Source organism: Falco rusticolus, chromosome 2, assembly GCF_015220075.1.
Source record: "Falco rusticolus isolate bFalRus1 chromosome 2, bFalRus1.pri, whole genome shotgun sequence".
NCBI lineage: Eukaryota > Metazoa > Chordata > Aves > Falconiformes > Falconidae > Falco > Falco rusticolus.
Genome location: NC_051188.1, coordinates 80,508,113 through 80,523,012, shown reverse-complemented (window position 1 = coordinate 80,523,012; position 14,900 = coordinate 80,508,113). Strand labels below are relative to the sequence as shown.

At 44.8% G+C, this 14,900-nt stretch overlaps 1 protein-coding gene and 1 long non-coding RNA gene across 5 annotated transcripts in view; one reads left to right on the top strand and one right to left on the bottom strand.

Annotated features, from left to right (window-relative positions):
- Positions 1–432, bottom strand: part of TRAPPC10 (trafficking protein particle complex 10) — a 44,350-nt gene extending 43,918 nt beyond the window's left edge. For both annotated transcript variants that reach the window (XM_037376719.1, XM_037376720.1), the window contains exon 1: positions 229–432. In XM_037376719.1, the coding sequence (XP_037232616.1) occupies positions 229–319 (91 nt within the window). In that variant the 5' untranslated portion in view covers positions 320–432. The remainder of the gene's footprint in view (positions 1–228) is intronic.
- A 30-nt stretch (positions 433–462) lies between these two features.
- Positions 463–9,683, top strand: LOC119143008. Of its 3 annotated transcripts, XR_005102546.1 has the most exons (3): positions 463–631; positions 2,055–2,752; positions 3,971–4,874. It is a non-coding gene; the product is annotated as an uncharacterized LOC119143008 (long non-coding RNA). The 3 variants fall into 3 exon arrangements; XR_005102545.1 differs by lacking the exons at positions 463–631; positions 3,971–4,874 and adding an exon at positions 7,959–9,683 and having other exon boundaries at positions 1,054–2,752; XR_005102544.1 differs by lacking the exon at positions 463–631 and having other exon boundaries at positions 1,054–2,752.
- Positions 9,684–14,900: the final 5,217 nt, after the last annotated feature.

The following is a 14,900-nucleotide window of genomic DNA, read 5'->3' as shown; positions in this document are numbered from 1 at the left end:
GGGCGGCCGCGCCCCCCGCCTGCCGCCCCGCCCGCCCGCGCCCCGCACAGCCCCCAGGCTCCGGCGCTGCGGGCCCGCCCGCCGCCGGACCCCGCCCCGGGCCGCCCTTCGCCCGGGGCACCGGCCAGCGCCCCGCGCCCCGCTCCGAACTGCCGCTGCGCCTCGCCTCGCCCCCCCCGCCCCGGCGGCGGCCGTTAAGGCCCGTCGAGGGGCGCGGGGCGCACTCACAGGTCACGATGGGCTTGTTCTCCATGGTGTAGATCACCGGGGGCTTCTCCCTGCCCTCCTCCTCGGCGGCCGCCGCCGCGGCGGAGTCCATGAGCGGGCGGGGTCCTCAGCCCCGGCTCCCCCGCCCGCTCGGCGCCATGGAAACGCCGCCGCCGCTCCCCCCGCGCCGGGGGGCTGGGACGGGCCGCTCCGCCTCGGGGCCTGCTGGCGCCCCCCCCCGCCTCCCCCCACCCGCTTCCCCGCGTCCCCGCAGCGCCGCTCCGGAGGGGAAGGCGGGCGAGCTCATCCGCTTCCTGGATCACCGGCTGAGCATTACCGCTTCCGGGGAGCGCCGCCGCCCGCCGGCCAGGGGCGCCGCCGGCCGGGCCCAGCGCGGCTGCACAGGGGTTAACCCGGAAAACGGGTGAAATAAAGGGGAAGCGCGGGGCTGGGGAGCGCTGGGCGGGGGGCGGCGGGCGCGCTTGCGCGGAGCGGGCGGGGCGCAGCTTCCCCCCCCCGCGGCGGGGAGGGGCCGTGCGGCCGCCGAGGCGCGGCTGGGCTCCCCGGTGTGCGGCCGGTCGGCTGCGCCGCGGCAGCCTTCGGGGGGCGGAGGCGTCACGTCCGGCCTGCGGTGGCCGGACCTACGGCGAGAGGGTTACCTGGCCGGCCCGCCCGCCTTCGCCCCCGCGGCCGGGCCGGCTCCTGCTTTCCCGCCCGGCGGGAGCGCCAGGGTGCTGGGAGGGGGGCTGCCACTGCCGGGTGCGCTGAGGTGATTGAGGGAAAGAGCCCCCCGAGCCTGCCCTGTTCACTGACACCCGGTGTGCGCGACCTGAATTTTTTCTGACACCCGGTGTGCGCGACCTGAATTTTTTTTTTTTTTTTTTTTTTTTGTTACGGGGCTTCTTAAGGCTCTGGTGGGCTTAGCGGGCAGTGGCCCGAGGCCTGTAAGGCAGCTGGGCAGGGAGAGGGGCCTGCCAGGCTGTGCCATGGCTGGGCTGTGCCTGCGCCGGAGGGCAAACCTGTGGCGTTGGCTGCTCTGGGCCTAGAAGAAAAGGGATTTGTGTGACAGATGCCTTGCCAATTTTCACAAATGGATTTAAGCCTGTGTTTGTCACCTTTGAATAATCCCCTGTGGTAGCATGGAGAGGTACTGTTTCTCCTTTTCTGCCTTGGTAGGGAAAAGAGAAGGAACATAGTCACAGGGCTCGATAGCATGTGGTTTGTGCTTCAGAGCCTAGGTTGTTCCCATGGCTGCTGGAGCCTACAGCTCTGGTAGTTCAATGGACTTAAGTGTATTAGGGACCATATTTTCCACTGGCCTCAAATGCTTTAGTTTTTACTTTTACAGTGTTGTTGCAAGCCATCTTCAAGATAGGCTTTGCAGGTCATAATGAGTCAGGCAACAGATGTCTGGCCTTATAATTCATGAGTTACGTTCTTGGACCATGGAAACCACGAAGAAGAAAGGACAGAGAGTTGTGCGTTTGGAGTGTGAGCTCAGAGGGAGGATTATAGGGAAGAGAAAAGAGCATGTAGCATGGGTAGCTGAGTAAGTGGAGGCGAGTAAGATGTAAGTGTAGAACTGGTTCCTGAAAAGGAGGCATAATCATACTTCCATGCCAGAGCAATGCATAGCAGTTGGAGTATATCAGTGAATATGGCCCTTAATGTTTAAGGGTTTGTACTGTAGGGTTTTTTAATGCTTAGAAATAATATGCTATTACTCTTCTGTTGTGTCTAATTGTATTAGACTTCAGTACTCATAAAATTAGCCCTTGTCTTACTGTAGACTGATATCCTATTCCTTTGTTCTTAATGATTCTACTGTTTACCTTGGTCATCTTCAGAATCAAGAATCCTGAATTCAGGGGATATTGACTTACTGTCTCAAATAGAAGTAAATAAGATGCAGAAGAGCATACTGAAAGTAGTCTGCCATAAGGGGTAAAAAAATGAAAAACACTATGTACATGTGTAAAACCAAATGTAATCTAAGGTAGGATTATAAATAATCTGTGTATTAATCATAACTGTTTATTGCACAGTGACATTGTGCTGAGGTGGTTTGAGTGTTCTGTTTGAGTATTTCCAGAAACCAGTTTGTTTAGAATTTTCTTTCAGCAAAACCTTAACCCTATTTCCGGGGCTTATAATGTTGTTTCAAAAATAATTACAACATCCCTGTAACATGTTTCATTCCGTACTGCAGATGAATATTCCCAGTTATATCTCTACTGTTCTGTTCTGCTTTGGGGATTAATGTTTCCTATTCTTTGAATTCAGCAGCATTTGCACAGAACTTCTCTTTCACCTTGGTTGTAACAAGACTTGTTTCCTTGGCACAGTCAAATACAGAATTCCTTACAAGTCCAAAAGTTTAATAATCTTATATTGCACAATAAAATGTTACATCTGATTTTCAGGTTTAGATGAGCAGCTAGACACTAACGTTTTATTTTTTATTTTGTTTTAGTGCTGTGAGAGTCAAGATGTATGATGGCACAATTTTATTTTAAAAATGACAGCACATACATCATTCTACAGTGTAAGTAATAAGTATGTGGCAAATACAGGGTTTACTGAACCAGAAAAGAAAAAGTTATATGCACGTTTAAAAAATAATAAATTCCTTCTAGTAAGCTGCAGAGTAACTCATTTCATGCATCTGTCAAATAGTCCATCCTGCACAGTCCTAAACAGCACAGGCATGAACAGGCGAACCCAAATCAAATAAGCAGGAACGTCTTCCAGTGATCTCCCCTTACTGTAGAGCACTTGTCCCCTTTTGTCAGAGATTAGAGCTAAGGTCAGTAGTTCATTGGGATTAAACTTTTAATCACCACATAATTTCATGTACATTCAATCTCCTATCTAGTTTTTGTAGTTGCAGTATAGCTGTTTTTATTAAATGGACCCAGTGCTGCATCCTAAGCTTGCTAGCTGTTTTTGAAAGTGAATGAAGCAAATGTATCTGCACTTGTGGTTTATTCCTAAACCATCTTACACACACACACACAAAAGAGAGAGACAGACACATTAACATAGCCTAGAAGACCTGGAAGACTAAGGAAACAACTTTTCACAGTGTTCTCAGGCGTTTAAATGCCAGAAATACTTGAAAGTGAATTTGACTGGGAAGTGAAACTGACTGGTCTGAGAAAAACTAGGATTTTTTTATGGTAAACTATATAGAGAAAAAATAAAGCATTTGAAAATTGGCACTTCATCAATATTGTACTTTTACCTTGCATTTTGAAACAAATGGATGAAATTTTGGTTTTGGGGAAAATGTGGGAAAGGGAAAAAAGGATCACTTTAATTGCAATTAGAATTTTCCTTTTCTTCTTTCCTTTACACCAACAATGTTTAAAATACTGTCTGTCTCTACTGGAAATCATATATGTTTTAAGTGGATGATAATTTTGTATCCACAAAACCCAATCATATTATAGATATCAGGCCATCATGGTGCTACAGTTCCCTCCAAGTTTTCAACCTTATGTGCACAGCAAGATAAAATTACATCACACATTCAAAACTTTCTCTTTAGCAAAGCAATTAGCAAATTCTTTTCATCATTTCAGTTTGTTGGCTATCAGGTACCTAAAACTTTTCCCTAGTCACATTAACAGAGCATAATTACACCTGCACTTTAAATGATTAATCAGTGGGAGAGGAGGAGCTGAACCTGAGCTAGTTTGTAGCCAGCCAGAGCCTGTACAAATGTTTCTCCTAAATACCAGCATTATCATTTCTATTATAGCAATAAGCTCAATGCCCAGGTAGGTCACCAGTGGAATGGATCTTGATTTTGAGGTGCAGTATGAAGGAGCAGATTAATCTAAGAGGCATCTGTATGACCGCATGAAAAGACGGCACATGTGTTACTAGATCAAGAAGAGTTTTCTCATTTCCAAGTCTCTGTGCATCTCAGCTTCCTCCAAATTTCAGGTTGATGTGGATAGAAGGGCACCAGCCCTTTTTTTCATCCCTACTTCACCATCTGGCTTCTGCACAAAGCCATCGGAGGTGTGCTGGCTAAACAGGGCTGTAGCACACACCATTGGCTCCCTTAGGTGGGTGTTTAGGGGAACAGGACTCTGGGTGCATGAGAACACATTAGCAGGGAAAACCACCTTGGAAAAAAATGGACTCTCCCAAAACAAGGCGCACAAGCTCACTCCTTACATTTGGAAATGCAGACTCTAAGTTTCATGCTAACTTTAACTGCACATCATTACCTGTTTCAATGGCAATAGCTGGCATTTATTCTTCCAACTTTTACTTTGTATATCAGTCACTCTGGTCTTGCAGCCAGGTGACTCTCCCTTTATTTCACAACTTCTCTTTGCAATAGGGTTTATAAGGTAACAGAGAACTTAAAATTTTCTCCATCAAAATTTTGCACGGTTGCAGTTGTTAATGTTCTGCTGCAATGTTTCTTCTTATTGATGACTTAAGAGATTTATATACCCAATAGTCACTACCATCAGGCAATTCCATCTGTATAACATGAAGCATGTTACATGGCTCATTTTGGGTTACTCTGGCTTCATGGGCAGTTTCTATGGCTTTTGGGAACTCTCCCTCCTGGAGGAGGAATGCAGTCTGACTTGAAAGGTGGGGATTGTTTCAGAGAAATAAACTGATTTCAGATGTGCCATACATCTATATTGTGCAGTGCTTAATGTAAACAAAAGCTTAAATTTCTCATTGTCCCCTTCTATCATATTTCATGTGTACTGAAGCACAAACCCACATAGCACAGGTGTCCAGCAAACAGAAGTCAACATATCCCACACCTTTTTCTGCTCCTGATTTCCCACTTCTTTCTTTTTCCCTGAGCTCTTCTTCTGTTACTGGTTTGTTTGAATGATATTTTCTGCAAGGCAGGATGAGGAATTTCATTCTCTTTTCAAGATATTTAGCACTTCAACTTGACCAAAATAAAATATAGCTGTAGTCCTAAGCACAGTGTCAGAGAGATTAATGAGCTCAATAACTGCAAGAGAAGCAGCAGTGGTTTTGTGAGGAACTGGATCCTCTGTCTCAGGTCTCCCAAAGAGCGAGAAGGTTAATTAAGCCCTGGCTCATTGTTGTAACACTAAATCCTAAAATATGATGTCGATCTTCAGGTCCCTACTGGAACAACCCGTGTTGAAATTCTTTCAAACATTTGAACAGTAGGAAAAAGGAAGGGAAGCTGTTAAGTTGTATCCCTAATTGCCTTATGTTTTGATGGAATGTCCATTACCAGGGGAAATTCATGTCTGAAGATCTTCCTTCTGAGTTTGAAGATGGTATCAACTGTCCTATTTTAGGGAGGCAGAGACAGAAAAGAAGACAAACAGAGAATGGTGTTGAGGAAGGGAAAAGATCCTTAGTGGGCAAGGCTGTGACAGGAGGAAAATAAAATTCCTATACTAGGTTTTGACCAGGGTGAAGACAAAACCAGTAGTGTCCACACTGTAATTTGATTCCCTCTCTCCAGTTTTGTGCCTTCAAGATAATGGAGGCCCAGGAACATTATGGTAGATCCTAGGATCCCAAGATTTGCCAGCAGTAACAGACATGAATGTAAAATTCCTTGTTCTCTCTAATCTACATATCCCACTGCTCCCATCTGGTGACCTCCAAATAAAGATTTTTCATGAAAAAGATAGCTTTATCCTACATCTGACCACACTATAATACTTCTTTCTGTTTCACATGGTGGGCTGACCCTGACCAGCAGCCACGCACCTGCTCACTCACTCCTCCATCCCCAGCAGGACAGGGGGAGAAAAGGGGAAGAATAAAAGTGAGAAAACACATGGGTTAAGATAAAGACAGTTTAACAGGTGAAGGAAAGAGACAGAAGGTGAAGCAAAGGAAATCACTCACTGCCTCCCACAAGCAGACCAGTGCCCAGCCAGTGTTTGAATAACAGCCACCCTGGAAGCCAAAACTCTCTGTTCTTCTTCCTCTACCCTCGTTTTTACTGCTGAACATGACCTTATGATATTATATGGTATGGAAAAGCCCTTTGACCAATTGGGGTCAGCTGTCCCTGTGTCCCCTCCCAGACTCTGGCCCACCTCAACCTACTTGCTGGAGGAGAAGACTGGGAAAAAGAGAAGGACTTGATGCTGTGCAAGCTCTGTTCAGCAAAAGCAAAAACTTCAGTGTGTTGACACCACCATTATAGCCACAAATTCAAAACAGCACTCTATGAGCTGGTATGAAAGGAGTTGACTCCACCCCAGCCAGACGCGGTGCAGTATCTAAATGGTTCAGATCATCATCCTGCCAACTTTCAGTTGCATGGAGAGTCTTGAAGCCAGAGCTTTTCAATGCGGGCACAGAAATTAGTACCAGTTACACTGTGCCCAACCTCTTACTCGGTTTTGCAACAATGTCACTTAACAGACTGGGTTGGTTTCCCCGAGAGGGCTTACTCCCGGATTATGCCCGAGAGATTCATGGAACAACACCCTGACTTTGACATGTTACCACCGCTGCTTAAAACGGAGCCTGTTAGGCAGATCAACAGTTGTGAGTGAAATAGTAGGAGATAGCTTACACATGTGGCATTTTACCAGAAGTTCAAATCCCGTTGGACCTGAAAATGGTTATAGAAGAGAAACTTCATCGGTAGAATGAATATTTGAATGTTCAACTTTATCACCATCTGGACAGTAGCAAGGTTTGGAACGAAAAATTCAGAAGGAATTTCTATGGAAATCCTTCTGGAAGATGAGCATCAACTTCTATATATGGGAAAAGTTCAAATGAATTTTTCCAATAAGGTTTAAAGATAAATCCTTGCTTGTAGGACGTTCTTACCTTTTCCCTTGATACTTTTAGTAATTAATATTTTTGGAGAAATTGATATTGAAGTTCATGGGCTTCCACTGAGATGGCCTGCAGTTGCTCTTTTCATTCACTCTGTACAGTGTTTGCAATTAAAAAATCTACTTATTAAGCGCAACTAAGTTTTATGGAAGTACTGAAGGAAACATTTTCCCAAAGGAATGCAAGGACTCAGACATAGATGCAAATTCATAGTTTGTGTTTTCATGTCAGTTTGCGGGCAGCAGTCAGAAAACCGGCCCCAAACGGCGCAGTCCAGTGCCGCCGGCTTGTGGCCTGGCAGTGAACAGTGCGCTGGCACACAGACACAAACCCGTGTCAACGGACAGTGTTTTTAGATGTATTTTCAGATGATTCCTGTTAATCAAACTACTATAAAAATGAGACACAATGTATTTGTCCCATTAAATAATTAATTGAAGTTATTTCTCTACACTTAAGTACTTTCATTTCTTTGCCTAGACTTTGACTCGTTAAGGTGATCCTAACATTGAAACCAGAAGTTACTGATCTGTGCATTTGATATCAACTTAGCAATGGCTTTTCACCTTACTGTACTACAAGAGTAAAAATATGGTGGATACATTCTACAATGAAATTTGTGCATGAAAGAAAGTAAAAATTAATGCTGGAAGCATACTTAACTGTTTGTCATTTCTGGGTCATAACAAATAAAACACTTTGGCATGCAGTCGATTGATTATTTTTAACTGAATGAGTTTTCCTTCGGAAATTCTGGTTTAATTAACTAACTTCATGAATTCACAGCCACCTGCAGAAACAGAAAAAAATTGTTAAGATTTTTACATTTGGGAAGTTCTTTTGTAATATTGTAAAGTGAATTCAACCACAAATCATTAGCTGTACGTACTAATCAGAATTTTGGCTTTTTATTTCAGAAAGTAACGACCAAGGAAAGAATGACCAAAATTTATCTAATAGCAACAAAACCAGCATGGGGAACCCATTTCCATACCAGCTGTATTCAAGAGCATTTTCATTCCATCCAGTGTCTGTGTTTCTGCAGCAGAAATGCTATGCTGTGTGAACTGCCCCCATTACCAGAATTATGGAAATACAGGGAAATGCAAAGGAAGAGCTAATAACTTTGCTGAAGAGCTGCATGTGTCCTTGTTCAAAAATCCCTAAATGGCCACCAAGACAAACCAGAGGGACTAGGTTGAAACATGGGATCAAAGACCTTCCAGAAGGCTCAGGAAAAGCTAACAGCCTGAAGAAGCAGAGAGAAAAGAAAAGAGAAAGCATTTAAGAAGGAGTCTACAGAAAAAGTGGTCAGCAAGCCAGGGCAGAGCAGCTGGAGCAGGGAGGGGAAGATGCTACCTAGCCTAGAGGGGAAAATCAGTAGCATGCTATTTCTCCAACACCATCTGCATAATCTTGTCAACATCTGCCTTTGCCTTCTGGGACTCAAAGAAACTTCCTTTCCTGGCAATGTCTCTCTCTCTAGCATCTCTTAAGACAGACTTTCCTCCTTTTCCAAACAGCTTGCTTCAAATAGCTCTCAAAAATTCTACTCATCCAGGGAAGCTGCTACAAAAAGGCAGCATGTTTGAGTTATCAGAGGCAGCTTCACCTTTCAGGCATGAGGAGAAAGGCATTTGAACTCACAGATCAAATGCTGAGTATGTTACAATTATCCACCTTGGTAAAGGAGAACAAATTCAAAGTATGAAATTTTGAGCATGAACTTTGAGTATGAACATATGAACATCATTATCAGGGTGATAACATTAGCAAACGACTGTGCTTTCTCCCCCTATACCACACTAACAAAACAAAAGAAAGAAGAGGAAAAAGTGGACGTGACAGCTCTTACTCCAAGCTAATTCCGAAGACCAGAGGAATTCAACCTGGTCAAGTGGTGGCCAAGCCACCACTATACTTGCCTCCTTTTCTTCTCCCCTAGTAGGTCATTTATATCCATTTCCTGAGTCACCCAAACTTTAGAAACTAACTAGTAATAGCACAGTGACCTCAGAGCCTTTTACAGCTCTGCTCAAATAAATCCAAACAACTTTTCAACTAGCACACTTCCAGCGTGGACAGAAACGAGGTCAGGTGCCAGCAGACAGAGGAGGTCCTCAAACCCCAGGAGTTCCTGTAGCTCTGGAGTATTTTCAGGATGTCAATCCTGGACCCAACCTGCAATACAAACATTCAGCTGCCAGCAGGGTGGCACTAGGGCTAATTAACTGGTCTCAAATGTCAAGATCCAAATTGATAGCATCCAGTGCTCTCTCCGGCATTTCATGGACACTGCTTCTCTACATCACCCACCTCTGAACCAGCCCCCTTTTTCACATTGTCCAGCCCTGCCAAGTGTGCAGCTATTGTGAGACAGTCACTGTTAGTTAAGTTGTTTTAACAGCTCTACACTGCGGCCCCTGCACCTGTACACCCTCAGCTGGGGTCGGTACAGACTGGCCAAAAGACAGCTCTTTCCTCCGGCAGATATTCATGACTCTATTCATTTTCACTTAATACACTCTTAGCGTCATGGATGTGTGGTCATTTCTAGAACTCACTTAAAATATACATTACAGGAAACATTAATGAAATAAACCTTTACCAACCAATTATGTTTTTGCACAAACATACCGTAACGGAGTAGTTATGGGCTGTTACTTCTCTTCATTTATCCTCCTGCTTAGGACTAACTTCTGAAGAGTATGGGTGAAGTTGGTAAGAGCTAGACCATAACATTTCTAATTTGAAGGATCTCTGTCCATCACACCAGCCTGGGGAAGAGCTCACATGTCCAATGTATAATTAAAAATTGATGGAAAGAGGGGAGGGGGGGAATCTTAAAGTGAGTTACACCATTATTTAAATACTCTTCTCTGAATTCATCAAGGGAAAGCTCATTTCAAAACTAGCATGTCAAAAGCTATTAGTTATTAAATTAAAATTCAGTATTAATTAGAAATGAGATTCCCTGGCAAGCTTACCTTAGGCAGATCATCCCTGGGTGGCAAAATGGAAGTATTACAAGAATAATGAGGACTGAAGAAGAGGTCTAGAAAGCCATCACAGTAAGCCTAGAGCAGGGGTCCTCAAACTTTTTAAACAGGGGGCCGGCGCGTGGATGAAGTGGCAGGAGGTCACCTGCGGCTGCTTGGTTTCCCCCCCCAACCCCCAGTGGGGGGGGGGCAGGGAGGTTCTGTAAATACCGGGGGACGGATTGAGGACCCTGGGGGGCCGTATCCAGCCCGCGGGCTGTAGTTTGAAGACCCCTGGCCTAGAGTAAATATTCAGATAAGAATCCTCCACTTTAGAGTTGGGTTTGGTTTTTTTCCTGCTCTGGACCAGTAGAACTGTGTTCTGTGGTGACATGACGGGTGTAACCTAACTCATCGTGTTGAGTGTGGATGGAGGGAGGACAACTTCTACATGTGCACTGGAATGTAGTTAGGAAGATGTCAGATGTTTTCATGTGCGGGAGCAGGGATGGAGTGTGGGTTTTCCTATCTGAAGCATTCACAGGAGTGAGTTGCATTAGGAGATGTTTTTCTTACACCACCATCAAATGATCAGCCTTCACATTTGAAGAAAAGGCTGGATACCCTAAATTACATGATAACAGTATCCCTTGCAGAGGAGATTAAACTGCTGGTTGCCACCTTTTAATTTCATTGCATATGTGATTTCACAGTGAAGAAAGACTGAGCAACTGGAGACACAGCAGCACCATAAGTTTTGAGATCACAGAGACATCCACAAAGCACGGGCTTTTTCCGCCACAGGTTTCTATTTTAGGGTTCCATCCTATTAGACATCGGTGGTTGTAATAATAAAGCTACTAAGACAGCTGTAAAATAAAAGATATCATTGACAGGAGGGAAAGCACAATGAGATCTCTCATCAGTTCTTGCTCTGACCACCACTGCCCCCAACTAGAAATATTTACTACCTTGTTAACAGGCCATGCTACTTATATCCGGAGTCCCCTGGTGGCACTGCAAACAATCCCTCACTACCTTTAACACCCTGTTAGTCTTTTTCAGCTGTGCCTGAAGACAGAAAGCCCTAAGCACCAAACCGAAGCTGAGTAAGACTAAGCTTGAACCCCCACCAAACGGGCTGTTGGTAAATGAGATCAGGTATCCTCTTGTGAGTGGAGGAGCACAATGCTATAATTTCATTTTTGTAATGACGGTACTATATGAAGTTATGCTATTCAGTTTTGGTTTACATCTTGAGTGGGAGCAAGCACTGTTTTGTCACAGGTTGCACACCAAGTGCCTTTCCTTGGAAAGGCCATTTACCCTTCTGATGGCTGAATTAACAAATCTCTCCTTGCCTGGGGGAAAGCCGGAGAGGAAAATCTGGGTGTAATGATGATTTGGGTGCCGCTTCTGAATCTGTGCTGAAATCTCAGCGAAGCCCAAGGGAACTAAACACCTGGCTCCTGTCAGACTGAAAAGGAAGTCACGTGCCTAATCCTATTAGTTCCTATGACATTCCCAGACCTAATATTAGCTCCAGAGATTGCTCCACTGAGAGATCCCTTCGAGAGTAAGAAAAAACCATATTGCTTCAGTGCAATTTGTTTTCCCTAGCCACATTATTGCATTTGAGTTAACAGCAATAATTTATGTTCAATATTTAATTTAGATAGGCCAACTGTCTTGTATGGTTGCCAGCAAAAGAGTGCATGGTATCAGGAAATAACAAGTTTGCAGGTTTCCCATCTTGCTGTGGTTCTGGGCTGGGGGTGAGAGTGTTGTTTGTTTATTCCCATCTGACAGGGAACTAACACTGGTCTGAGCAGATTTCCTTCCCCCAAAATACAGGGTTCCACTCCGCAGCACATGGTTGCGCCTTGTTCATACCTCACAGCTGCATAATATTCAAAGGCCTTTTCACAGAAGCATTTCTCAGCAGTTTTAGGTCTTCTCCATCCTTTAGTGAGGCATTAATATTAAATTTATCAGGTAAGAAATATGGGATTTGCCAGGCAAACTCTTTATCATGTTCAGTTAGTGAGTCTCATTCAACCTACCGGCTGGCGGAGAGAGCAAGCAATGCCTCCCCATCCTTCTGGCAGACTATGCCACCATAACCCAAACAAATGCTGTGTACTGAAAGCCTTCAATTTTAAAATTAAAAAAAAAAGGCAAAACCAGTTAATATAGGCCTTTAAAATACCAGAGACTTGGAATAAAACTTTGCAAATGATGGGAATTACATGATTATGCGCTGGGTGTAACATGGGAGGAACAAAGCAGCAAAACCGGTAAAAACACCTAATGGAGTGCTTAGTCCGGCCGTTCAGCATCAATTACGTTTTCCTAATGCCTCATTTTAGTGCAATTGCTTGAAGTAATACCTTGCAGCTGGAAGAAAGACCACTTGTGTGTAAAACAAGCTGGTCTCATTTGCTCAAACATGACGCTAGCAGTGGTTGTGTGAAGAAAGGAGTAACTGCAGTGGGAAGGATTTTTCCCCAAGAAGCCCCTGGAGATCGGCTCAGCTCTGTGGCACGGTGGACGCCACTTACGCAACCTGCAAAACAGCTTTGCTGTGCAGAGGGAAAGTGCAGGTGGTCATTAGGTCTGCAATCCTCCATCTACCATCCTGTCCCATCTACAAAGACGTAAGAGGAACCGTATCAGCTGTACGAGGCTATTTTCTGGCTGCTAATGCCTGAGGAGACAATTATACATACCCCAGTCACTACAATGGTCCAAACAGGATTTAGTTCAAATAAACTCATAGTCTTAAATATCACCACGTAAATGGAAATGTGTGATGGCCCAACAAGCTGCAAGGCCCATGTTCTGCTCCACAAGTCCTGCCTGGCTGGATTGTAAAGTGGAGAGCTTTGACTAGATGGAATAAGATGCAGCATTGTCCTTTCTGGAAACCACCACGAAAGGGCTCACGCTTCCCCAGGGTGATGGACGAAACACGAATGCCAGGGGAAAGCCCAAACCCCTACCACAACAGCGTTCTCTCCACGGACTGGAAGCAGCAGCCTATGAGAGCGTGCAGAAGTGTATCTGCATGGTAGAGGTCTACAACTGAAAGACGCAGCTTCCAGCCCTAATCTTGACTATATAACTTTACTACAGCTGAATTAAAAGGGAGGAAAAAAGGGGAGTGTAGCACTTTCCTACCTTTGACAAGGAGCTTTGAGCTGACGGGAAGCATACAAGAAGTAGCATGGAGGAGATTTATATGTGTTCTTAAACCCTGCCTAGTTTCTTTCTTTTACTGATTTTCCTCATAAATGGAGCAAGCACTAGCACGTAGCTGCTTGTAACTGCATTGGACAAATAAACAAGAGATGTCACAAGACAACTAGGCCACTGCTGAATTCAGCTTTTGCAAATATTGCCCTACATCAGCAAGATAAAACCCAAAGGCAGCTCACATCACAAGCCACAGTGAAGAAAAGAAAAACAACCTGTCATCAGAGTCAACTGTGCTCTGCACCGCCTTCTCCACAAATAAAATTACAACGTGTCTGTGCAGAGGCATTTACCGCAGATGGCAAGGTGGCACCTGCTTTTTAGTAGTCTGCGCTCTAGCAAACGCCTTGGGAAGCAATGTGCTTTGGCTTTCCAGCAGCGAGCAGGAGTGCTCGCTCCAGCCACCCCCCCAGGCGGCACAGCTCCAGCCCCGGCAGCTCACCATATAGCCCACCCCAGCCCTGCCCCTTTGGCACGTGCTTTTATCACAGCAAGAACATAAAGACGTTGGCATTATAGGGGATATTTATATATATCTATCTCATACAATATATTGATATGATACCATATATCATATGATATACTGATATCATATATGATATCATCATCGCTGACCAATAAAGCCCTAGAGAAGGGAAGAAGGCTCAGTGGAGATGGACAAGGGTGATGTGCCTGTGAAGCTCAGGGAACAACACAGGGTGTGATTGACTGCAGCTGTTGCAAAGCAAGGTGACTTTAGCTCAACACAGAGGGGACCAGAGGGTGGCCTTTGCTTTAGATAAACAGCTATCAGCGCTTGAGCAGATCAACTGGTAGTGCAAACATCTCCCCGAGTCAGGCAGACCAGCACAGGGGGAATGAAACACTGCGCCCTCCATATGTGTGGTATCTAAAAGAATCCAGTCAGAGGGTATTGGTTTCTGACAGATCTCTATCTATATAGACAGATACATATATAAATATATAGATAGATAGATAGAAATATATAAATATTCTAGGTTCATGGATGTGAATCCATAAGGTGGCAAAATTCAGAAGAGTACTTCCTTAACCCATACCACAGTTATTAAGCTTGTGCCTACCTATAAAATCTGTTACACTTACATAAAGTTTTGTCTCATAGATGGACTCTCTCAACCCTCTCAGGAACAGGTTCCAGTCTTAGAAGTATGTACAAAGTGCATTCAGCTGTTCCTCCCCCCAAAAGCCCTCTGCCCAACGTAACTGCAGCCAGGAGCACAGCACATCTGAAACATGGGCTCAACCCCAGCGCAGCAGCCGATTGCACCTGGTGTTGAGAACACAGCACTGCTTTTATGGAATTTCAGGCTGTTTTCCCAAATATATTAATGCCCTATTGGAAGAAAAAGGGTGCAGTAAGTGAGGTCAAGGAACCTAGAAGAACTACACCCAGAAAGTGCTGCCACCACCACCACAGTCAACTTCTTACTGGGTCTGCAATTTAAAGAGAGGGTGTGTAAGAAACTCCCACAACCTAAAGGTCACTGCTTAGTACAGAAACAAACCACATAACATTCCCCGTGCCTTCATCAAAGCAATACATGTTTTCTTCCATTTCCACAGCTACCTTATGCAGCACTGGCTGTCCAACGCTGTGGTGGCACG